Genomic DNA, 26,795 nt, shown 5'->3' on the forward strand with positions numbered 1-26,795 from the left:
TACGTCACAAGACTGAAGCCTTATGTGTCACCCAACACTCCGCTTCCGTGACAAGCACCGGGTCAGTGCTTTAACGCCATGGGGTAGTGCCTCAAGGCAGTAGTGGGATTGGAGCATAAAGCGGTAGAAGGTTTCTGCCTGGAAGAAAAGACTACGAAGTGGATAGAAACTGGTCCCAGTCCGCCAGTGTGCCAGCGGTTGTCGCCGCGTGTAAACATTGTAAATATCCGTAAATATACGTTTCCTTGTAAGAATATCGATTTATAACGCGATAGCAGAAATGTTGCGCAGAAATTTCGATGCCTGCATCAGCTTTGTTGGTCATGAGCGAAAATTCTCATGTGTGGTCAAAAAACTGAGAACCATGCAAATGAAATCAAATAAATGATAAAAAACTCTGGAGCCGAGTGGGGCCGAACCAGGGTTGTTAGGGTGAGAGTGGAGATTGAACCAAGGTCGTTTGCACTGCAAGCTAATGTTCTACCACCTGGTCACACCTCCTCTGCTTGTGAAAACAGTGAAAAAAACTTCCTCTGTTGGAAAGTACAGTTAAAGTAGCTTTCATGCTTCACAAACACATGCGTCCTGTATATATATTCTGTTGCAGACTGGGGTACGACAAACCTTGTTTAAGTAAACTTCAGACATTGCTCGTAAGAATAAATGCCTCTGTAAACACGTAGCTACATTGGCACTTCGACTTTCACCCTATCCACCTTCACCCCTGCTTTCTGGCAAAATGGAGAAGCTGTGCTTCTGATGTGGATTCTGGCAGGCTGTAGCCATATGTTTCACCCCCGTCCTGAAGTGGCAGTTGCATTGCACGTCATTAAAGATGTGCACTCGTAGGTTTAAAGAGGCCCTGGGGTGTTTTTGTCTGCATTCTACAGCGCTTGAAGTGTGTGCAGTACTGAATGTTGAGATACGGGTGTAACAAGAATGATTAAAATTGGTGCGCAGTAAAGGAAGTTATCAGCATTCAGGGGATAAAAGAAAAGAATGTTCCCTTTCGCATTTTGCTCTCCCACTGATGTTGGCGGCCACTTCCAATCATAGAGCCTCTTACAGAGACACACCCGAAGACTCATCTCTTGGTGGCAGTTGTGCACTGCCCTTAGCACTGATCTCAAATTCTTCTGAAGATTTAACGTTTAAAAACATGAAGCCTTTGGTACAAGAATGGCTTGGTGTCTTTATTCTTTTGTAGTGTGCAAGGAAAGGATCCAGCGAACTTCCAGCAGCTGTCGTGGGGCACACGGAAGCCACGCCGACACAAGCCCAGGGCACATTCAACGTCATTGGAAAAGATTGGGGAACCCGGCTTTAGAAAGCGAGAGGTCCACGTTACCGCTGCTTCTGGGTCCCATTTGGCGGAGAAGAGGCCCGCCACAGCAGTCAATACACACACACTCGTCGGGTGTGGCAACGTGAAAGCTCCAGATGAAGGTGCAGCCACCACTGCCATAGAGTCATTTAGGGTAGACAAGCAGTACCTGCCAGAGCCCACTGAGGATTGTGCCATGCGGGATGACTATACTGGACCTGCCAAACCCCAAACACAGGTGGGATGTCTGCAGTAAGGTTGCGACTGGTGGCTCCTTTCTGCCAAATTGGCGAATTTAGAAGCCCATGGCAACCTAAGAGTTGCATGGCAACAATACAAATTTTCAGCGATTTTCGGCTCAAGTCTCGGCTGAGTTATGCTCAGTCTTCAAAACGAGTAGGTGATATTTTTTATTTTTCTTAGTTTCACATCTACGAATAGAAGGCACACTTTATGAGTGATTCAGTGATTCTGACCTGTTTCTCATATCTCCTCAATTCAGCTAGATTTTGGAGATACTGGTGTACTGGTGCATCTGCTAGTAAACCTCCAGAAATTTATGTCAGTAGACTGCTTCAGATGCAACAGGGTGGTGAAGTTATACCAAGTTTCTCAGCTGCTTAAAGAGCATTAAGCTTATTTGAAGTTCCTCTTCTGAAGCGGCTAGGTAGTGGTTAGGCTGTATGTTCTGACCACAGCTGCAGCTGTCCTGAATAGCTTGTTGACTTTTTCACAGTTGTAGTACCTCCTAATTCACCAGGTATTGTTTTTGTTGACATACTTTTCGGTTCAGCTATGAAGTCTGCTTCTTTAGGCAGCTTCTGGAAACTGCACTGTGGTAAAGGTGTAGCGTAAGCATTATCGCACACATTATGCTTAAGTGGGTGATGCGACTGGCATTGAAAAACAGCAATTTAACTTGGTGTTTGCCAATTTTGACAAGCAACATTTATTACTAGGCAGATCACACATATGTGGAGTGGCAACTTTTTTTGCGTTAAATTTAAACCTACAATGTTAATTTACAGTTCTATTGCACAATTTCGTGTGATGCAGTGAAAGCTCGTTAACTTGACCCTCTTTAAAGAATTTGATCATTCAGACACACTCCGGTCTCAACATATATAATAATTAATGATGTCAATCTAATTAACTAAATTATATTTCAGGTTAGTTTGGATGAGCCTACGAGGGTACCAAGTGCAAAGAGGTGCAAAAACGTGCAATACAAAGGAGCGAAAATGACATTCACGAACAATCAAGATCACTATAAGGCTTAATAATAATAGCTTGGGTTTAACATTCTAAAATCAAGATGTGATTATAAGAAATGCCGTTGTGAAAGACTCCAGCAATTTTGACCCCCTGTGTTGAAAATGCTGAGCTTTCACTATGTTTTTGAAAATGTGCACCTGAATCTAAGTACACATGCCTCAAGCATTTTCCCCTGCATTGAAAATGACATTTGATCCTGTGGCCTTCAGGTTAGTGATGCCATGAGCCTTCAGAAATGTGTTGTCTCCATCCACAATCTTGAAAAAATTGCGACGTTGGCAGCCAAAACATCAGCGGATGCAGCAAACTTTTTTCATTTTCATTCCTACACGGTGAAAGTGAACTTTGCATTTGCTTTTTTTTATTGCACTGGTAGCCGCTGACTTCAGAGCTGCAACAAGCAGTAGTTTCATTTTGGCAGTTTTCTTTCACAACTCCTTAGCCACCCTCCATGATAGTAATGGTACATTAGGAATACAGGGGGGCAATGTTTTACATATTCTGTGATCGAGCTCAGGTAACGTCTTACTTGTAGTTAATTTTGCAGTAAATGGAAGCAGAATGTGCTTGAGTTGACGTGTTAGGAAACCATGGGTGGCCTTGCTTTCACTAAACATATTCCGTAGCTCTAATGTTGCTTTTGGCTATACAGATCAATCAGTCAATGGTGATCAAGATTATGATACTAAACTCGCTAGGTGAGCCTACGCTATTTCACTGCTTCATGATCTCTGGCTTATGAAATGCACAGCGGTCTGCAGCAAGAGTTTTATGCTGGTGTACCCCATTGTTTAAGGGGAGACGCGGGTCGAAAAGTCGCGTTTTTTTTCCAAATTTCACCTTTTCTGTTTTTTGTTGCTTTATCATCTTTATACATTATATTTTGACATCTGAAAATATCACAGCGAAATAAGCATCAGAAGTCAGTGAAAAACGCGTCTGAGTGAGCGGCAGTGACGCGCGGCATCACGAAATTTACACAAAACGGGCTGCTGTTCGCGTGCTCGCGGGGCCGCGAAGAGAGCTGTCCGCCATATTGCGGCCGCTGGCTCGTGTAGAGTTGTCCTTACTCTCCACGATCCCGGTTCTTGAAGTCTCGTACGTTCACGAAAAATCTAAAAAAAAAGCAACAAAAACAGTCTTTTCCCGCCGTTTCAAACCGCGCGCCACTAACGCAGGGCCGCCATTGGCTGACAGCACCCGTGTTTTCTTGCCGTAGTTCGCTTCACTGTTTTCCGGAGTTATTTTTCGCTGTTTTCGTGCGATGGCAAGCCCGAAAAAGGCCGTTGCCGACCATCGGAAATACAGAAGTAAGAACAAGTTCAGAGGGAAGCGGCGGAGGACGTACAAGAAAGCCACCGCCAACGAAAATGTCCGCGACGGGCCAGCGGCCGGTAGGCCTAACATCGACCACGGCAACTGCGACGACGAGATCAACGCTGCAGTGAATTTTGTGAGTGCATCGCAGAAAAAGATCGCGTTATTCGAAAACGACGTCAGGCCGAATGCCGATCGTGCCGAAAGCGTAGTGCTGTGCGAGTTGGGTGCATTGACGGCCGTCGTCGCAGGCGCGGCATGCCCCGTTTGTCACGAGAGTAAACTCGCAGTTCGGGCACCGAATAAAAAGCGGAAAGGCCTTTCGGCGTTTCTGGAGCTACACTGCGAGAATGCGGAGTGCTCGGAGAGCATCCTTTCGTCCGCGTACTCGTCGAAGCGGGTCGCGTCAGATGGCGGCCGCGGTGCAAGCAGAAGCTACGACAGCGGGAGTTCGCGTGACGCCTTTGCCGTGAACCTGAAAGTGGTGCTTGCAGCGCGTGCCGTCGGTATCGGGCATGAGCAACTTTCACGATTTTGTGCAGTAGTTGGATTGCCAAACCCTATGCACCATAAGACCTTCCATGCTATCGGCAAAAAGATTCACAGTGCGGCAGTGAAGGCTGTCTGTGAAAACATGCAAAGGGCACGCAGCGTCACCAAAGAGGTGGCTGGTAACAGTGACGTGCCAGTCATGTTTGACGGCACATGGCAAAAAAGAGGCCACAAAAGCCACAATGGTGTGGGAACTGTAGTGTCCTTGGACACTGGTTTGTGCCTGGACTATGAAGTGCTTTCCAACTTCTGCCTGGCGTGCAGTTTGCATAACGACATGGGAGGCGATGAAGAAACATGGCAGGCGTTTCATCATCCCGTTTGTGAGAAGAATTGCGACTGTTCTTCGCATGCCATGGAGGCCGAAGCTGCAGTGCGCATTTGGCAGAGGACTGTGGACTATGAGACACCCCTGCGGTTCACCATCTTCCTAAGCGATGGAGACAGCAAGGCCTACAACGGGGTCTGTGATGCCAACGTGTACCCTGACACTCCAATTGAAAAAGAGGAGTGCACCAACCACGTGGCGAAACGTCTGGGCACCGGCCTGCGGAAGCTGCCAACGCCACTTCCACGAGGGGAGAAGCTGAAGGAGACCACCATCCAGAAGCTTCAAACTTACTTTCAGGTGGCCATTGTGAACAATCGGGGAAATGTCCACAAGATGTACACTGCCATATGGGCCTCATGTTTGCACTCGTGCTCAACAGACGGTGCTGGAAGTCACAAGTTCTGTCCTGCAGGCCCAGACTCGTGGTGCAAGCACCGACGTGCTGAGGCGCAGGGCCAGCCTGCACCGTGCCACACCCCCCTCCTGACCAAGGCCCAGGGTTTGGCAGTCCTCCCAATCTACAAGCGTCTCACAGATGCGAAGCTGCTTGCCCGGTGCCTCCACGGCAAGACACAGAACGCGGCCGAGTCCCTGAACAGCAAAATATGGCTGCTGTGTCCAAAGACCCGGTTTGCTTCCCGGACTGCTGTGGAAACAGCCACAGCCATTGCAGTCCTGTGGTTCAACCGGGGCCACGCGAGCTTTGAAAAGGTGCTGGAAGAGCTTGGGGTGCTTCCTTCGGAGGCCCTGGTTACCCTCAGCGACCGCCGAGACAGCATGCGCATGCACAAGATGAATGTGCGTCAGACCGCTGAGGCGAGGGCACACCGTCGCAGTGCAGCCAAGAGGGCCCGGGTGGAAGAGTCCTGCCGCACCAGCCGGGAAGGGAAAACCTACGGTGCTGGAGAGTTTTAGACAACTGATATTCCCTCTGGACATGTGTGTATGTGTTCAGCACAAGTTTCGTGCTACTGCGTTTTTCATTTTTGTAAATACAGACTTTCAAACTTTCAAACGCGTTTTTCTCATTTCGCAATTTTGGCCAATTTGCATTTTTTGCGGGAAGTGTTTCGGGCACTTAGAATGGTCATACGACGACGAAATTTGGCACACACATTGAGGAGAGTGCGTAGGGTGCCGATATCTACTTGAATCAGCACAACCTATCAGCTGTAAATATCTATTAATAAATTTAATGGTGGTCGAGTGGAAAAAAAAGGGTACTTTGCTACACAGATGTTTTTTTCATAGTTTCAAAGTTGGAGCACAATTTCTAGCTAGATATCGGCACTCTATGGCTAATAGGGAGCAAAAGGAGCCATTGAACAACTCTCTGCATGAACATTTAGTATGCGCGAAAGTTCCCGGAAAACTTATCAAGTTTCACCATTACTTGAAACACAACTCCCAAACTATTGCACTTATGTAAAAACTGATTACAGATTTGGAATCAGGAGGAAAAACTGCATCAGTGGTCCAATTTCTGAAGCTCTAAGTTGAATAACAAAAAAAAAGTGCTTTCGAGGAGCGTCTCCCCTTAAAACTTTCACTATGTTGCTGAATGTGTGAAGCAGCTAAAACGTCCACATTGTTAGGCTGTTTTCGCTAATATTGTACGTTGTTACGCAGGACAAGCAGTGCCATTCCCTCACAAGTAATCCCTCACAAGGTTCACCGACAGGGAATCCTGTGACAAAAATTGGTTCGAGCTTTGAAGACCTGCGCTATTACAAGATCCCAAAGATAAAACAACAGGTGCCACCAACTAAGGTGCGTTGATTTTGTAGTAAGTCAAGCTGCAATGCGTAAGGCATTTCAATGTCTTGCTAAAAAGTAAGAGGTAGTGCTATACATAGTTCATACATAGTTCATTGTTTGGTTTATTTAAAGCCGCTAGGAGTGTCGCACATAAGTAGCCACCAACATACACTGTCTAGCTGGAAATCAATGTGAGGTTGGCCTTTCACTTGTGGAAATATTCTCGGAGAAGGGGACCAATGCCTCTTATGCCTTGAGAAGGAAGAGTTGCCTTGCCTTTGCTGTCACATCATCTCTGTTGCTACGAGAAAGAGGTACGAGGGATATGGCATGAAGCAGCCTTGGAAGTACTCGATTCCGTCAAGTTAGTTAAAAGAGACTTATATTTACACGTATGAGGCCATTGAGACCCGGCTCCCTACTCGCTCTGAGGACCCTGTTTCTTCTATTGTGCTTGCTGCCACTTCTTCTTTATCGTCCGGTCATTTGCCAGCACTCCCGTTAGAATTATCGGAGGGATTAGGCTGCTAAGGTCTGCTGCATGAAGGCATTGAAGGGACTGCAAGGCAAAACTCGTTCTTACTCACTGACGATGCTGGTTTAACACAATTGACCTTTATGGGTGCAGTTGGGAGGTCCTTTAGCGGCGCGACAGCTTATACTGCATGCAACTAGTCAAAATGATAGTGAAAGTGTGCCAAGGTTACTTCTAACCACCAACATTGCTGGGCATGTGTTTTTCTTTTTATTCAGCCCACATGCTCTGAAGAGCTGTCGACGTGCCCAACTTTTGGGTGCCGAGCTGACAGGGTCTCTTGCACATCTGCCTAAGACGACTTAAAGGTTAAAGCCATCTGCTTTGTTTACTTCTAAATTAATGTATTAACCTTCTCTTCAGACCCCTCTGAATGCTTTCTGAACCTAAAGTGCCTTGCGCTGACTCCAGAATTAGAGGCATTGCAAGCTTTCTGCATATAACCTGTCCTTGCACTTTCTGTAAAAAGCCCACATTTAATCTAGTGACAATGGCATGTGACATCATCGTGTGATATCATGCTATTCAATTTTAACGTGGCATAGTGACACTGTCATGCGATTCCTTGCATTCAGTTCAACAGTCAATTTTCGTGCTTGATGAGGCACTTAAAACTTGTTGACACACTACTCCCGCGAAGCTTGCAGTGAAGTGTGTGGACGGGTAGCACGTGTTTTGAAAACATTGTTGGCCACAAACTTGCCATGGCCTCTCCAAACCGGCAATCGAGGGTCATGTGACTGAGTCCACATGTCAGAAGATCTTTTTGACCTATCATCGGAGTCCACCATTCAGCATATTTGGCGATCACTATTTCTATTGATTTTGCAGTACAATACTCATATGCTGAAAACTACCTATTTGTAGCACTCATCAAACAGCATCAACTTGACTTGATGAGGGTCAGGGGACTACACGACGGCTTTATAAAGTGTCTCAAAAATGACTCATATTTTTCCTCAACACAGGGGTCTTATATGCAACTGCACAACAGCCATGAGTGCAATTCATGGGTCTTAGAGCCCATAGTTAAAGGCCCAACTTTCAGGCCTAACCTTATGGACACAATTTTCGAGGGACGACAACAGATTTGCTGTTGCCATGGCTGTCACGATGGGCCATTCATTGCCACCACGTCGCAGGTTTCTGGAAAACCAGAAAAATTAGCCCACAAAAGATCACGTCGATTTTTGTAACATGGTAGCACCCCCGATTCTCACTTCGGCTGCAATTTGCTCATAATGCTTGTTATCTTGTCTACTTCGAAGAATGCAAGTTGTAGGCTATGATTACACGTAAGCTACCATTTCTACGGTAACTTCTAATGTGGACAGGGAGGCGGTGGCCATAGTTTGTCGGTTATCTTTTTATTGATGCTTTGTTTTGAAGCTTCCGTGGTTGCTTGCTGCAATGTTGGTTATTTGCTTCAATGTCAATGGCGGCAGCGTGATCGTCATGCGAGGTTGTTACGAAGTTGGCAAAGTGCATCATAGGATCCTAGCACATGCTTCTAAGTCACCCTAGAGGTCACAGCAGATACCATTGCTGCGGTTAAACGGTCGCGAAAAAAGAAAGGGGTGAAACACAATTATGGAGTGTGCGGGTGGTGCAGGGACGGCTTTGAAAAGATAGCATGCCTTCAACCACTGAAGTTGAGTGAAGTGCAACCTAAAAGCTGTTTCTAAACAGTGTGTGTGTATGTCGATTGTGAAAGGCTAAGCGACCTAACTTTTTTTTCCCCATTACTGTATTTTTTTCTTATCCTGAAAAAGTTTTCATCGAATTCGCCCCGCATGATAAACTTACTTATGACTTTTCTAGGATTTCCTGGAAAAAAAAAAGTGCGTTCATAACGACAGTATCCAAAAGTGATGCAAAAGCCAGTAAAATCACATGTTATGCATGTCTCTTTTTTTTTCTAATCGTCAAATTATGGTTGTGCTACAGTTTTACTTTTAATATCTAGTAGCAATTTATTTATGAGCATGGTATAAACTTGCAAATTTCGGGACTCGTTGGATTTGATTAAGTACTATACCTGAAGGCATAGTTTTTAAATAAATGCTTTTTCTTGTGACATTCCCCCCATAGTAAATACACTCTCTTCAGCATTTTCATGTAACATATTTGAATCCTCTTGGCATGTCAACATTTCCTTTTGGGGGCCATCCTGATAAGCTGACCTTCTGATAGGACGAACAAATGACCGTGGTCCCTTCAAGTGTGTGCAGAAGCTGCAGAAGAATGGTGCAGAAGCTTCAATACAACTTAGGCCACCCATTTGTTCTAGATGCACATCATTCTTTTACTGGGTGTTGAATTAATCAACAATAATTATTTATGAGCTATTCTTTCACTTATGAAGAGCACAACTTCAATGGCCACAGACTGAACATTCCTCTCTTTGCTTGGCCCTCAACATTTTTAAAGGCATCTTATATGCCATTGCTAAGTGTTGTGCACTGGTTTTAAGTTAGTCAGGTTAAAGGAGAAAATGAGTAAGGGCAGGTTTACACATTTTAATCGGTTTTAGAAATTTTCAACTGGCTACCGTGTGGTGTATTCACAAGCTTTTATTATATGAGATGCTAAAATGCTTTAGTGTTAAGGGTATTATGACAGAACTTACAGACAAAATATGAATGCAACATATGCAAGTCAGTTTCATGGTGCTTTCTCACACACGTCAAAATGTACACATGGCAGTGCATCAATATTCTGCAATGCTTACAAATTTTTATTGAAGGCCTCTGTTATTTTATTGTAGCAGTAGCTAGTAAATGTATGTTTTCTAGTGCAACTCTAATTGAAAAATTAGGCTCTTTTAAGATCAAGACAACCTATGCTTTGTTGGCTTTGCATCATTGCTCGCTTGGTTACATTGAAATTTCATTTATTGAAAGTAGAATATTTATGGAAAAAGTCCAGTACAGTGTGATAAGAGTGAAGATTATATGCACTTGTTTGCGATCCTGATGTAGCTCTATTGCTCATTTAATCGGTAGTTGTCCTCTGTCTTATTGCAGGAACATTGCAGTGATATATCCAGAACCTGCCCCTCGCTTGTGGACGAAATAATAAAGGACATGGACAAGGCTTACCCAAAGATCTCTGGGTGCTACGTTTCGGGCAGCAGCTACTGTCCCCATCGAAATCAAGTTAATGAGATGCCCAAGAGCCCTGCAAAGTGCCCACTTGAAGACAATCAGAGCCTATCGAAGTCTGCTAACATCGACTGTGCACCAGTGAGCAGTCAGATCAAACAGAAGAAACAAATGAAGATTTGCACTCTGTGCAAACGCAAAAATGTTTCTGAGAGAGTAGGTCAAGGAACCTGTGTCAGGTGCTCTCTATACGAGGAGATTAACAATGAACAGGCTGCAATAAAAGAGCAGGGGAGGAAGGAGAGGCTAGCTGTTTGTGAACCAGTTATGCCAGCCGAACTATCAGCACGTCGAAGCTCGTCAGATGTTGAGAACAAGGAGATGGTGGCTAACATCCCTACCAGGCCAAGGTCCAGATCCAAATCAAAATCGAGGACCAGCAACACAGATACAGTGGGCAGTGCAGTGCTGCAGGCAAATGAGCACGAAAGTATTTTCAAAAAAAGAAAACGCAAGACCTGCTATCTTACAAAGCCTATCATCTCATCTAGTGACCATTCTTCCAGCAGTGAGGATGATGTCTGCATTGTGGCTGCGAGTGCTTGTAGTGCGAGTTTGCCACTGTCTGAGCAGGCTAGGCCACAACGCAAATGCAGGGCCCTCAGTGAGAGTCCACAGAATATGAGAGAAGAGCCACCCCGAAAGGGCATCGATGAGATTTCCGAGAAGCCTCTGACTACCGGTTCCAAAAATGGCAAAGCAGAAGCGAAGCTTCGGCGATCGCAAAGTAAGACAGCCAAACCGAAGGCTCAGCTGAATAAATGTAAAGGGAGCGAAGAAGAGAAGCAAAGGCGGCTAGTGATGAGAAAAGCATGGAGAAAAGCAAAGGACACAGATGACTATTTGACAACGCTGGGTGAACTAGAGAAGTGCACGAAAAGTAGGAAGACTCTCTGTACGATACCCAAGGAAAGCGAAAAGCCTGAAAAGTGTAAAACCAGGAGTGGTGGCCACACTGATGCAAAACGTGCTCTTGGAGAGCATGAACAGCTTCAAAGTGTGAAGGGTGAGTGCACTGATCGGAAAAGTGCAATTGAAGAGTGTGAACAGCTTGAAAAGGTGACGGGTGACCATGCTCTTGGAGAGCGTGAACAGCCTAAAAGTGTTAAGGGTGACTGCACTGATGGGAAATGTACAATTGAAGAACATGAACAGCTTGAAAGGATTAGGGGTGACCATACTGGTGTAAAACCTACAGCTCTTGGAGAGCATGAACAGCCTAAAAGTGTTAAGGGTGACTGCACTGATGGAAAACGTACAATTGAAGAACATGAACAGCTTGAAAGGGTTAGGGGTGACCATACTGGTGTAAAACCTACACTCGAAGAGCGTGAACAGATAGAAAGTGCTAAGGGCGACTGCACTGAGGCAAAAGAAGCATTTGAAAATTGTGAACAGCTTGCAAGTTTAAATGGTAACCATGCTGATGCAGAGCCTCAACTTGAAGAGCATGAACAGTTTAAAAGCAATAAGGGTGACCATACTGAGCTCGCACATGCATCAGAATCGGCATCTGCAAAGCAAAGTGGTGAAGTTGCCATTGATATGAGCAGACTTGCTTCAGATTCTTTAGTCTTGGCAAGTAGTCCAGCGTTAGTGGTTGCGTCATGCTGTAGTCTCAGCTTGACAGACTGGGAAAGCATGGCAAATGATTCAGTCAACAGTTTCAACTCCGAGGTGGTTAGAAGCGTAGTTACCAAAGTCACGCCTGCTTACAGCTTGCCTCTGTCAGACGTCCATGCATCAGCAAGTTCTAGGAAGTGTGCTGAAAAGGCAGTTTTACCTTCTGCAGTGGTCACCGATACTTCTACTGTCACATTTAATGGGCTGCCTGTTGATGCAACAGCGAAGTGTCCCATGAGACTGCCATTCCTGCTATCATTTGAGGACGATGGTACAATGTCTGTCACTATTCGAGACAGTGATGGTGTCAGTAATCAAAAGAAAGGTTTCCCTACAAATGAAGTGGGTGGGCTGGGGCTGCAGCCTCAAGAAGTTGGGCCTTCCTCTTCCAGTGGCGCAGACTATGCGTCTGCTGTTATAGCAAGCTTGCAGGAGGGTGGCTTCAATTTGAACCAAGGACAGGCCGTTGAAAAGTCTCATCTTGACAAAGAGCATGCTTTGACAGACACACACACAAAGAAAACAGGAGCAAAGATAAAAAGAACAGAGGCTGAGGAACCTAGTTCATCAAAACAAGAGGAACGTGATGCATTGTCTACTTTTGCACTGCAACCCTTGCCTTGCCTCAACAGCGACAGCGAAATCACAGCAGATACAGCTGCCCCGAGTAGATGTGATGACCTCTTGTCTTCAAGGGTGGCTCAGTTGCACTTGGATTCATTGCACACAGTTTCATCTTGTGTGCACCCAACTCAGGTGAACAGTCAAAGGTTCAGAAATGCTTTACTGCAGAATTTTCGGGATTCTAGTGATACAGCCAAGTCAGTGAGGTCTTTGGCAGGAAATATAGACAGTTCAGGTAGCAATGCCTCACTTGACATAGTCTCTCTGGTGGACACTGTCTTTGTGATATCAAAGGATGCAATTGGCACCACTGACGAAGGCCATGCTGGCCAAGGAGGCGTGCTGTGTCAGCTGCTGGATGAGTACGTCAAAAATATAGAGGGATTTCTCATGTCCCTATCTGAATGTGCACCAAGCTATCGTGATAAATTGGTCAGTGCCCTGTTGCCTCACGGCATTGTCGGATTGAAGACAATCATTCAGCTGGTGTGGAAAATGGAGGCTGAATTGCAGTTTCTGGGAAGAGACAGAGTCTCGGACCTAGACAAAGGCATCTTCTCCCTGCTCATGGAACAGGCGGATAGCCTCTCGAAGACTACTACAGAGCAAGACCTGCCGGCCTTCATGACGATTGAGGCGTGCATTGAGCCTCAGCTACCGACTCTGGCCGATCCACCTGGTGAGCCAGTGGCAGATGACGAGCAGCGTACTAACTGGTGAGAACCTTGAAAAACTTGTCACGGCTGCATGTTGCTATCTCTGTGAACTTCAGCAGTGTCCCACATTCTTTGTGTAACCAACTATTTTGGTTGTTTCACTTAGCAAAGCTTTCTTTTTTTCTTCACCTAAATTTGAGGTCATACTTATATTTTTGGCATGCACATCTCTGTCGGGTTTTCAAAGGTTTCTAGTTGGAAAACTTCTGTTTTGGGAAGTTCAAATGAATTTTCTTGGAGCCTTGCTCTGCTACATTTGGGTGGATACCCAATTTCCCTTTTTGTAACTCTTCTCCGCACTTGTAGAATTTCTGCAGAACCCAATTCTGGCATGAGTTGCTGTAATATCATTTTAGGCCGTAACCTGTTGACTTTAAGGTTGTTAGAAACACTGCTGATTGCTCGGTGTTTAACTGAAGTCAGCAGAATTCCAACTTTTCATTATCTAGAGAGCTTTACCTTTGGAAAATCCACGCAGGTTTCTGTAGGGTTCACTTCCATACGAAGTTGCTACAGATTTTCTTGGAAAAGATGGATGCCTGATGTGTCTTCTGCCACCTTGTGGGGTTTTCGCAGAACCCATTTGCTGCAAAATTATTGTAATTTTTTGTTCATCAGAACATAACCAATTGAACTTGAAGTTGTTGGGAAACCTGGGATTGCACGAAGTATAATTGAAGTGAGCCAGCTCCTTGGAAGAGAACCCCTCTTGGCATTCTTTTTGTTTATGGCTTGATGTTAATCACAATCGCAAACTAACCTAGTCAACAAGTTTGGGAGGATTATTCACATTGTTGAAATGCATGTCCCACTTCATCATGAGTGGAAAAAAACACAGTACATTCATTGTGTATCTTTTCTCTCTCAATTTCTCTCAGCAATGATGTACTCGAACACCGCACAAAGTCAAACCCTGCAGCAGATGTGACTTCAGAGGCAGTTGGCCAGCTTGGGAGAGCAGAGGCATCGCCAGTTTCTGTTGCTTCTTCTGTGGATTTCTGTGCGACAGAAAATTCGGATGATGATGAAATTATAATTGTTGATGATGCTGATCATGAGGGGCTGATGACTGATGCACTGGCAGCAAGTCCACAAGGGACATTAACCGGGGTGCAAAGGAACAGGATTCAAAGACTTGGGTAAGACTTCAGTCTTTCATTTTGGCTTCAGCGAGACTTTATGCACTAATATAAAGATAATTGCCATGTCGTGAAATCTGATTTCTTGCATTGGTAAGCTGGGATGTATCATGTACAGGAGCTGACATACCTAGTACTCTTTAAGGGACACTAAATTGAAACAATGGCTTGGTTTAGATTAATAAGCTGTACTCTGAGAACTGTCACAAGTTCCGCTATCATAAGTTCATTATTAGCCAAGAAAGCTAAAATTGAACTAATAGATGTATGAAGAACACCTTCACTGAGGTGCTGAAGGATTCTGCTCCCCGTTTTTTAGCGGAAGGATCATAAGCCGCATCGTGAGCCTCCACAGAGCATGGCCTCTACTGCGCATGTGCTTATCAGATTAGTAACCCAGGAGAAGGCAAAGGTCACTTCATACGTGCTACGACTGCGTTTACGAAAGGACTGCACTGTTGACACACAACACAGGTGTAATCGTTACAGTTGTTCGCGCTTGTCCTGTGTATACTTGTGCGCTCGTTTTGTGCCACCTGCAGTTTGAACTTAGGCACAGGGAAGCCTAGCCGCACCACCTCATTGTGGGTCTTCTGAACAATCTTGCGTTGTTGGAGGACTGGGCTCTTCAGCCCCGTAACTGAAGTTGGCGTATGCTTCCATCTGAAGCATGTGAAGGGAGTTTGCCTGTGGCCTAAACAACTTTTTGTGTGGTAGTGGAAAATACCTACAACCCATTTGAAAATGTTTTGTGACCTTATTGAATGTAGTTCCTAAAATGTAGGCTAGGGGCGAACCCCTCTGTCTGAGCCCCGCCGCGGGGGTATAGCAGCTAAAGTACTCGGCTGCTGGCCCGCAGGTCGCGGGTTCAAATCCCGGCTGCGGCGGCTGCATTTTTGATGGAGGGGAAAATGCCTTAGGCCCGTGTGCTCAGATTTTTGTGCACATTAATGAACCCCAGGTGGTCAAAATTTCTGGAGTCATCCACTACGGCGTCTCTCATAATCATAGGGTGGTTTCGGTTGTTAAACTCCACATATCAATCATCGATCGACTTCTCTGTCTGGCCGCTCATGTCACGGCTTGGTAAGTGTAAACGTCGTGCCTTGGAGTGGGCTATCTCATTGACTTGGAAAGGCCCCAGACTTTCAAGTCTAGCCCACGCCTAGCTGTGGGTTGCTGAGCCATGTCTGGGGAAAAGGGGGTCCTGGAGGTTGAGCCAATGGCAGGTGATTGTACCTTTAAGGCCCCCTGGCAGAGGCAACGCATTTCTTTGGCCCCGGCATCGCGCAGACTGCACCCCTGATTTGACGCACCCAGAGGAAATCGGCAGTCGCCTTTTGCCATCTCTTTTTCTCCCCACATATTCCTCTTTCTCTCTCACTTGCAATTTGTGCTTTCTCATACTCTTTTCGCTTATTAACACGAAAGTGTTTTATGCCAGGGTCCACCACAGCGCCCTTGACATACGTTTGTCACGGAAAAATATGTAGTAATAGATTGAAAAAACAAAAACCAGAAAGCAAGCATCTGTCGCGCAGACTCAAACCAGCGACCTCTCAATTCTTAGCATGCGGCGCTAACCACTTTACTACAGAGAGCACGTTGTCCAAGATGTATGGTGTACGGGAATGGGGCGATAAATGCCATGACTGCCAGAACGGTCACAACACACTGTACTACTGTGTCTCCCCGCCTGTTGGCACTTTCTGAAGTATTTTATGAGCAGCTGAGAAGGTCTTCAAGATTGATGGTTGTAGTTGCCTCGCTGGTTGTAAAATGTATAAAAATGATTATAAATATTGTCACAGAGACTGCTTTCACTTGGGTTTCTAACAGGAGAATTGAGGAGATGCTATGCAAGCATCTTCAATGTAGCACGCCTGCATGTGCTTGCTGCGGCGCCATGAGCAATCTACCCGAATCAATTGAAACCGGTTACTGTAAACTCCGTGTCAGACCTGATGTCCCAAGTACGTGTCGATGTTTCAAATGTAAGTGCCTTGGACATGAATCGTAAACCTGCAGAGGGTGCGCTACTTGAGAAAAATGTGCCTACAATGAGCACACATCAGACACTTGCGCTTTAGCAGCCCATTGTGCAAACTTATTTGACGTGTGCATGTGGGAGGTACATGGGAGAGGCCTTTGTCCTGCAGTGGACGTAGTCAGGCTGATGATGATGATGATGATGATGATGATGATGATGATGATGTGCAAACTTCGAAGGAGATCACCCCGCCCACTCACGATAATGCCGATCGTGATAAAGAAAAGAAATTGTAGAGCTTAAAGTCAAATTCATCACGTCCTTCCAAGAGGCCATCAAATGCTCCTCGGTCCATAACTAGTCAGATTCCTCCTTTGCTGATGTGACGCGCTGGGGTGCTGAACCATGTCCTTTCGCAGCCGCAAATGTCGCACAGACTGTGAGTGCGGCTATGGCTCTGCCACTAGCTCTCTCGGCTGGAGCAGCCTCTAGCCCTGCCGCAAGGGTCTAGGGGCTAAGTTAGAAGATTCGCGAGGCAATAAGTTCTTCTAGTGAATTCATTCCATGTTTACTTGAAAAAGTGTTTCAGGGCCCCTTTAATGTGTATTGGCATCGCACAGAACACGTGCCCTCAGCATTTCACCTCCTTCGAAACGGGACCATTAAACCACCATGGCGGACTGCAACCAGGTTCAGTTTGTTAGTGTACTGTTCGATGCTTCAGTTCCAGATGAATGCAACTACTGTAAGTTTTCATCATTAACCCAAATGCAAAAAAATGCGCAATAATTGGCTGGTAAGGCAAAAATAGAAAAAAAGATGCCAATGTTAGCTCGCGGGTCCGTGGAAAGCACTTTCTGGAAGAAGATTTTGTGTATGCCCGGCAGCAAAGATATTTGGTTGGAACTTGCGCATGCTCACGAGCGCTCTCAGCAGCTCATCGCATGAGTTTGCCTATGAATTTGCTGTTGATGGAAAATGACATGCTCTCTGTAAATCGAAGCGTTCTGCAATAAGCACACGGAAGAGGATGAAGTGGAACGAAGGGGGACTGAAGAAAGAAGTTGGAATGAAATGGAGGATGACACTTGTCTCTCGTAGATTATCTTTGTTTAATGTGTTAGCTCCTAGTCGGAACGCTACATTTTGGCGCAGTCGTCAGCTTGTAAGAGCCAGAAATGTGGGTTACCTTCCTCATCGTCAAGGACTCAACGAAGCCCCTAGTTTTCATGTGGTACCAAGTCCACGATGAGCCAGCGATGGACATTCCTCGTGAAGTTAGCTCCACCAGATTGATAGACACAGTACTGAAAGAAGCTTCGATGCGCTGTCAAACCCTTGTGCAAGCAGGCTCAGTGAAGGTGAACCTGCAGCTCCAGAGACTCGGCGAACTTGTTCTGGAACCCATTCGCCGTGGCACCTTCAAGCAAGAAACAGCTTCCGAGAAGGTGAGCATCGTTTTGACGGCTATTGAGCGACAACAGTGACACATGAGGCAATAGACTGAAATAATTGAAATGCTGATCAAGTTGCTTAGCCAAGAAAAGCCACAACAGATTGTAGAACCAGACTTTTTTTTAAGGAGGCTCAAAAAATGCAGACTATCGGATGCGGTTTTTTGAGTATGCATGCAAAAAGAAAAATGGGGAAAAGTGACCACACAAAGGTTGTAAACAGGCACCATTATTTGAGTGCCATGGTGAGGAAGTGGTATGACTTCCAACTTATGGACAGAGCACCAACGTGTTGGGAAAGGTGGAAGAGCAACTTCTTGGCGAGTTTCCAAAGCAATGCTGTAGAAAGATGGGATGTGGCACTACACTTTACATACTTGTCTGGCTCTTTTCTAGAGTACTGTCTCGAGAAGCATTGCCTGCTGCATTTTGCAGAGCCAAAGCTTTCATCATCTGATGTTGTAGCTTTGGTATCAGAAGGTTTTTCCGTCGACATCCACAGATACAAATCGGTGATCCAGGAACGTTTCATGATCTTCTGTGATGCGTGCAGACCTTAGTGACAGCATTCTCTTCACGAGAACAGAAGATGGGGAACAAACGCTCGATAAAAAGGGGCAATTTTCAGTGGTACAGGATGCAGAGCTTCCACGTGAAGTAATCATCTGCGATGGCAAGCCCTAAGTAGAAACGTGCACCGTAACAGTTTACTTGCTATCATCAACCATTAAAGTAGTCTGAAATGAAGGCCCTTGTTGACACTGGGGCTTCTGTCTCTATCATCAATAAGAGTAGAGTGGATGGTAGTCGACTGCATGCTGGTAGAGCATTGCGCGTGCAAGCCTATGATCGGTCATTGAGCACGCATAATGAATGAATTACCCTAAACAATAAATTTTAAGGCCAAACAATTATGGCTAGCATATTAACCATCCCCGACGTCAGCTATGATTTTGTTTTGTCGCACCCAGGCATGAAGAGGCTTCATATTAATATCTATTAAATCCCACTCACTAAAGAAACAAAGAAGTAAACTGCATTTATAGCCCCTTTTGACTTATTTGAATACAACCGCTTACGATTTGGTTGAAAAAATTTTCTGCTCTGGCATGGTTTCAGAAAATGATGACTGATATTCTGGAACCTTATTTGGGTGTATTTTGCAACGTCTGCATTGATGACATCGTCGTGTATTCAAAGACAAAAGAGGAACACTGGGATCATTCTTCAAAAGTTCTTCATACTTTGAGCTTTTCGCAACTCAAAGTCAATTTCAATTTCACGAAAAGGGCTTTCTTTGAAGACAAAGTTGTATTTTCAGAAGGGTGTTCGACAGACGTACCAAAAGCACGAAACGAGAATCAGTAGACAAAATTTCTCAGCTGGCAAAACCTTATGATGTGCACTCTTTGCTTGTCTTCCTTGGCCTGGCAGGACACTTCAGAACCTTTATCAAGGTCTGCGCACTGAAGACACGATGCCTTACACGCTTAACTCAAACAGACATATCTTTCAAATGGAATGAGGAGTGCGAAGTTGTTTATTTTGAGCTTGTAAAGCTAATATCATCATATCCCGTCCTGTGAATACCGAACTTGCCTTTCGTACTAAATACAGACACATGACACTACGCAATTGGTGCAATTTTGTATCGGTAACCCCCAAAATAGGCCGATCCAATGAAACATTATGTGGTGGGATTTTACAGCTACACGCTGAAGCCAGCTGAAATTAATTTTTCTATAGAAAAGGAAGCACTGGCAGTCTTGAAAGCAGTTCAGTATTTCAGAACTTATTTCGAAGGGACTAGTTCAATCTCTTCATGGACCATCAGGAGTTTACACAACTTTCTAATATGGCACAACCAAGAGGACGCATTGCTAGATTGGTGAACTATCTCCAACAATTGGATTTCACCATTTTGCACCGTCCAGGCCCGCTTCTCATCGATGCTGATGTGCTGTCTAAATTCCTTGTTCTTGAACCAGCGAAAATGCAGTAATGATCGATCATATTAAGCTATGGGAAGATAGGAGATGTACCGTCTATTGATGGAAAGTATCATGTCCCACCCACTCTGGTTCAAAAGATTTTTCGACTCTACCACAACACCCCTAAATTGCGTGGACACGATGGCTTCTGGCGCACATACAAAAATTTGCTTATGAGGTTCAAATGGCCAGACATGAAAAATGACGTCAGTAATTATATCTGGACATGCCGTCTTTGCCAGATAAACAAAGTGAAGTGCAAGCAGTTGACAGATGTCATGACGAACCCCGAATGTTCAAAGGTACCCTTCGAAGTGGTACCTATCGAAAGGTACCTTCGAAGTGGTATCTGAACTTCGCAGAGCAGTCGAAGGAGTCAGACGAATGCAAGCTTTTCTACTTTCTATTGATGAATGTACCAGAACTACTGTAGCCAAAGCAGGGAAAGAAGACGCGACTTGTGTGATCAGTCTACGAAAAGATGCGTGTTTTAAGCGCACAAAGACGCTAGTCTGCGATAACGGTCCTGCTCTCCATAGTACGAAGCTAGCAAGATGGGCTAAAGACCAAGGAATTGTTAGTACATATTCTTCTCCATGTCACCCGGCAGCAAAAAAATTAGCAGAACGGGCCATACGGGTCATTGAACAGTTTTTTTGGAGATGTATCCGGACTTTATCGGAGGGTGGAAGGCTGTTTTGAGGCCGCTGTAAAGCTCCACAAATGTTCATTCACCACAGGTTTAGGATGCAGTCCTCATTTCGCTACAACTGGAATAGCATCCATACTACTGGCAGATCGTGATCTGGGCCTCCTTGAAAAACTCCAACTTACGTAAGCTGAGAAAAGTGCTGAAGGTCAAGAAGTATATAAGCAGCGGATAAAGAAAAATTTTGATAAGAGGCACAACAGCGACATACCACCCATTCAGCTGGGAGATTATATCCTTTTTTTCTTCAAATACCAAATATTATGGGCCGTTCCAAGTTGTCAAGACCGTATCTCAGCACGGGATTCTGAAGGTGTACACTGCAGCCTCGGGTCAAAGAGAGTGTGCTTCCATTGGCAACGTATTCAAGTATTACACCCGGAGCTGTAATCAGAGAAGGTGGGAAGAGTGAAGTAGTCTACAATAAGCGCACGAATAAGGATGAAGTTGAAGGAAGGGGGACTGAAGAAAGAAGTTCGAATAAAATGGCAGATGACACCCATCTGTCGTAGATTATCTGTTTAATGTGTTAGTTCGAGTCATAATCATAACACTACGTAAATTAACAAAAGAAGCGAAAAGAAGTGAAAAGAAATTTCTCACTGCAAGTTCCTTGCAAAAAAAAACTGTTGCGTTAGCTTTCTGTAGATCTCATTGAAAGCTCTGAAATCTAACATCAATACGTTGCAAACAAGTGATAAACCAGGGTAAAAAGTACGAAAAGTAAATTTAGCAGTAGTAAGAAAAAGAACAAACACTGATGATGCTCAGTCAGAGCACAACAAAATTGAGCAGTAGAGAGTAAATTGGCACTTTGTTTGGCAAATCCCACCAGCACTTCCAATTATCCGTGATAATTTGCTCACCATTCATGCTGGCTCGTTGGCAGTTCTGCTTTGTACTGCACTCGCGAAAGATAATACTTTTCAGGGCTCATTTCCCTTGTTTGTGCAAGTTCACTCTAACGTTTTATAAATAACATTAGAATTCTCACAAGAAAATTGTATTTGATAACCTATTAGCAGCTTAGATTTTGTCACATCACTGGCATCGTCCTCTGTGGTATCAGCTGCACCGGCCTTAGGGGACGATTGATTGTAACATGCCACATGCGATTTCCCCTGGAGTAATCGGAGTTTAGGCGAAGCGTCATCCACTCGCGTCTTGCCATAAATTTAGTGCGCCATGCCAGTGCAGAATATTGCATTGAGTCCACATTTTTTTATTTTTACATACCCCTTCTTTAACCTATAAGCTTCATAACAAGAACATGTGGTACACTAACACACACGCACTCGCGCAATGACAGAAGCACTGGAAGTGCCGTGTTCGAGCAGACGACATAACCTGACATCCTATGAGTGATGTCACAATGTAAGTGGCACCACACTGTCTTCGAGACCAATACCAGGCAACTAAAAGATTGCGAGAGAGACTGAAAGTCTGAAACTTGCTTGCACTTACGAAACATGACCTCTCAATGCAAGGCTAGCTTTTTGGGCCTTTCCTTTTTACCCTGTTATAATGTGCATTGCGTATGTTTGATGCATTGATAGTTATCACACTCAAAAATTACCCGGGCCAATTTTAATGTTCTAGTTATTCAAACTTCTTAATTCGAAAGTGTTATGTTGTCAATGTTCACAAAGCAGGTTTGAAGCTCTGAATTGTGCTTCCTTACAACATTACCTAGAGAGGAATCTGGCGCTTCGATCGTTGTACCCCCCTGGGAATTATGAGTACATACTACAGATTAGGTAGCGTTTGCTAGCAAACTGTCTATAGATATCTTTAACAGTTTCAGTTTCCTTTTTCATGCGGCGTGTGTTGTGGGGTGCAGTGCAAAGCACTGAAACAGTGCCTTTGCTGTTTCATAAGGCTGAAGACCGCTAGGTCTCTTGATTTGCTGTGATGTTGGCGCTTCACAAGTGGTTATTTGACAGTTTAATCGAAGGGTTGTCCATTCACTGCTGCAAATAGATTCAGCGCCCCTGCCAGTGCAGGATATTGCATTGAGTTCACTTTTTTTCATGATTCCTTCTTGTCATAACTCTCAAATCAACTGCAAAACCATGGCAAGGCTAACCAGATGCACTGCTGCGCTCTTTTGACTCTATTTAACAAAACGAGAAATGTGTTGGGGGCAAATCCTTTGCATAGGTTTACCTGGCATCACAGCAGACGAAACATTTCTCACCTAATATTGTACTGTTCTTTCGTAAATAGATCATGCGTTCTTTCGAGGGAAAAACAAGCATGTTTCTTTTATTGTGTTAAAAAGAAAAATAATTCAAGACAAACTTGGATTGGAATGGTGTAGCGATGTGTACCCTGGTGGTTAAATTTGTCCAGGTTTTAGTCACAAAAATGTTTTGCGATATTATGTATGTACAAAGGAATGAAGCAAGTTTAAATTGTGTACAACTTACTGCCATGTTGTTTTACACTACGCAAACAAGTGTCTCGAATCTCGCGAACGTGATCCATCTGAAGCAGATCCGAAGCTTGTACTTCCCATAATTCCCATAGGGGTACAAGCACCGGTGAAAGAGCCCACATAGACACTAGCGCGATATTCCCTACTATGTACTCTATGCTCAATTTTTGCTGATGGGCCTTTATCCGGACTGCAGCAGCATCTCTGGGCTGCGGCAGCCATCGAAGACTGTGTCAGGAAAGGATGAAATCGCTAGCCAACCGAAGTCGCTACAAGCAGGGACAGTTGACGTGGCAGTTCAAGGCACAGCACATACAGCAGCTGCTGTTGATGTCCCTCCCGTTGAGCAAGAACAGCTGAGCATGGGGATCACTTGTCCACCACATGCTGCCACAGGAATTGTCCAGAATCTCGTTTTTGACAAGCCGTAAGTTATGTTGAGTAAAGTTGTTAATAGTGATGTTATGGGGAGCATCTTCTTGCACTACTAATGTTTGGGCCTGTCTGTGTCTAGAGTTATCAAGAACATTGCTATGTGCGAGAAGATATCTCTGTGGCCTCCAGCACCTATGAAGCAGTGAGAGAGGGAGGGCTGTAATGTGCAGTAACTGTGTAAAACTTATCGTGCTTAAATGGTGCTCAACACTGGGAATTGAAGGAAGTCTTGAATACTGCCATGGCTTCCAGTCCTTTTATTCTTGGAGATATGGATTGGCCCACTGCTGGCTGAGTTGCGTTGACTTGGCCTAATATGGACTGATTAACTCATTTTCATGGTACCCATTTTTTTTAGTGCAGCGCAAAGCTTCGCTGGTCAGTGTCTAATGATAAAAAGTTTACGTTGAAAATGCCGTTACTAATCTTTTATCAGATTTTCTCAATTTTTAGCATCGGTGATGTTCACACCCAATGCTTTGAGCACTGGTGGGTGAACATGAAGTAATGATGGGTTTATCAAACCTGTGTTGCTGCCATTGCTGTGCGTGTTCAATGTATTTTCACATTTGTCTTGATGTAGGTTTTTCTGATCCAGTAATTGCCATGAAGACAGTGCTTCTTTGCGATGTCTGCTCCTTTTTACCTCGTAATGAGCACAGAATAAAGTTGGGATGCCCAATAATATACAGACTGTAAGTTTAAGCATAGATTTAGACACCCAGGCAATGGCAGACTACTCGCAGCATTTTGAACTACTCATTCGCGCAGTGCCAAGGCTTCTCGACCAGGTAGCTTGACATGCTAATTTTGTGAATTTCAAAAGCAATTTAATAAAAGAGAAATTTTACTGAAATCATGAAAAAAATGCTTGATTCTGTCAGCATATTGTCTTTCCAGTCCCACTAAGGTTGAAAAAAATTTTTAAAAGAATTATCTGATTTGAATGAAACATAATACACTTATTCAGTTTTTCACAGAAGATACTAAATTTTTATAATACACAATGAACGTATTTCTTACGGGGCTTTTTGGTGATTTCGCCATGTCAAACACAAAAACAAAGTATACATCCAGATTGCCAGAGAGCTGGTTGCCAGTGATGCTAATTTTATTGTTTGCAACAAACATCAAGTGTGAAATAAAGGAATAAAAATGTGAGTGAAATATTTCTGCCTTATATTGTTTACAATTATCATAAATTACAATTTGGAGAACAACATATGGAAGAAAATGAATAGCTACACTGGCTAGATCAATTCAATACATTTGCATTGGTATTAAAATTGCTATTGTGAGTCAATAAAAACATGTCAAAAAGCCCCGTAAGCCTACGTATTACATCGAAAATCATGAAACAGAGAAAAATGCATTTGAAGTTTTAGTTTGCCATAAATTGATGAGCTATGCCAACATAACTGTATAAATGGCATCATTATGTAGCTCTGCCCTTCAGGAACAAGATAATGTCATATATGTTACAACGTCACAGGAACCATAAAAAATTTGCTGTATTAGCATGCTTAGTCCTTGTAAATAGTGCGAGAAAGCTGCTACCAAACACTTCACAGTTTTATTTCAGCTTGTATGTGTACACTGTGCATAAGAATGACATGCCTATGGGGTCTGTGCTGTCGCTATTTGCACCTAAGTCAGGGTCACAAAAATAAAAAAAGAAAAAATAACATTATTTGAATTTTCGCAATGACTAAGGGCTTGAATCTATACTTAACAGCTGACCAGAACTGTAAGCAGTGTTTGTTTTTCACGAGCTTGTTTTTTGTGGCATTCCTGGCTGCATTGTCGTTGTTGCATATATAAATGACATTGAGAATTTCCAGTCATCCTCGGTGAAGCAAATCGCTACTTGCGCGCGCCGCGCGCTGAGCACGTCATCGAGTTCTATACTAAAGTCCTCATTTCTTTCCTAATTGCACGCTGTTGTCACAGTCGGCGCAAATCATAAGTTCGAGAAAGTAATTAAACACGCTCAAATTTACTATGGAGAACTCCGATCTACTATCACTGAAGTTTCCCTGTTCCTTGTCGACGCCGAAAAGTTCAAATTCTGTTTCAGTTTCCGACTTGACGCCAAGTGCTTCTTCACGTCGGCCGCACTTGCTGCATGCTGGCCATTTTCTTCAGGCGATAAAAAAATGTTATCGACGCATTTTCTGATTACACACGAGACTTGGGCCTACAAAATATACATACTACATGTGCCAAGTTGCGCTTTCGTGCACAAACCGTCAACTGACCATCCCCGATGCGTTTTGCGGCAGCACTCAAAGCATGGCTGAACGAGGCGCACACACTTGATGTAGTGGGCTGCGGGGCTGTAGTTGATGCGTCAACAGGCAATTCTGCAATTATGATGAGTGCCGTGCTGGCATTAGAGGCGTCCACGCTGGATGCAGATCGTGTTCATTCCGTCCAGCGGCTATTGCGGGGCATGCTTGGCCGAATTTTGTCGGACATTCCATGGTCACCGTCGTTTCTTGCCAAATACGTGGCGTGTGGTTTTCTTAAGACGAATGTCTTTGAACATTTGCGCAGTTCAATAATCACAGTAGTTGAAACCTGATAGTGAAGTTGTGAACCTGAAGAATGTCGCAGAGCAGCCGAAAGCCCGAGCCAAGCGAGTGCGCTATCAGAACGTGAAACCGGGCAAAAAAACAAACAAAAAACACACGACAAACCAATAGGAGGCCAGCGCGCGGGGCGAGCACGCGCTATAACCAACCATGTGCGTGCAGGCGACCTTCGGAAAAGGAGTGGTAGCATCACTCTCCCTGCACCACCCACTCTCCCTGCACCGGTGCCATTTCGAAGACAAGGAAAAGGCGCACAAAGAAAGCAGCTTCAAAATAACACTAAGATGGCGGCACCCGGTTGCCGCCTTCATAAGTTATGGGCGCGCGAACTTCGAACATATTTAGCCATTTTTCGGTCATTTTGCTTCTACCTAAGCATGTAAAATGCTGTTTTTTAAATATTTCTAGATTGAATACAGCTTTCAGATTTCTCCGGAAGATTATTAAATGGTTGAACATCGCGATACTACACTTTTTCGAAAATTCACTTTTTTTTTTTGGCCATTTCAAGACCCGCACCTCCTCTTAAATGAGACACGAAGGTAAAATATATTGGACTTGTTGCTGTATATGAGAACACGAGTGTCGATAGCCCTAAACAAAGTGCTGTGGGGCCTGCGAATGCTTCGCATATATTTTCAATACTGCTACCTGAAACGGACACTTTTGGTTTCATTGTCAAGGGCGCGGCTTTTTTGATACCTGTCATGTCGGGGTTATGTTACAGTAAGCTGCAAAGCAGCAATTTGCACCGTAGTAGCGGCATATCCGTTGTCTGCTTATTGCAGGCTTAGACAGCGTAGAGTAGATTCTCTCCAGCGACCCCA

At 44.4% G+C, this 26,795-nt stretch overlaps 1 protein-coding gene across 1 annotated transcript in view; it reads left to right on the forward strand.

Moving 5' to 3' along the window:
- LOC142802989 (uncharacterized) overlaps positions 1-26,795 on the forward strand; it is a 92,957-nt gene that overhangs the window by 38,380 nt on the left and 27,782 nt on the right. Inside the window, exons 2-6 of the mRNA XM_075888082.1 lie at positions 1,208-1,562; positions 10,119-10,337; positions 12,636-13,219; positions 14,098-14,358; positions 23,136-23,366. Of these exons, the coding sequence (XP_075744197.1) occupies positions 1,208-1,562; positions 10,119-10,337; positions 12,636-13,219; positions 14,098-14,358; positions 23,136-23,366 (1,650 nt within the window). The remainder of the gene's footprint in view (positions 1-1,207; positions 1,563-10,118; positions 10,338-12,635; positions 13,220-14,097; positions 14,359-23,135; positions 23,367-26,795) is intronic.

This window comes from Rhipicephalus microplus, chromosome 3 (assembly GCF_043290135.1).
Source record: "Rhipicephalus microplus isolate Deutch F79 chromosome 3, USDA_Rmic, whole genome shotgun sequence".
NCBI lineage: Eukaryota > Metazoa > Arthropoda > Arachnida > Ixodida > Ixodidae > Rhipicephalus > Rhipicephalus microplus.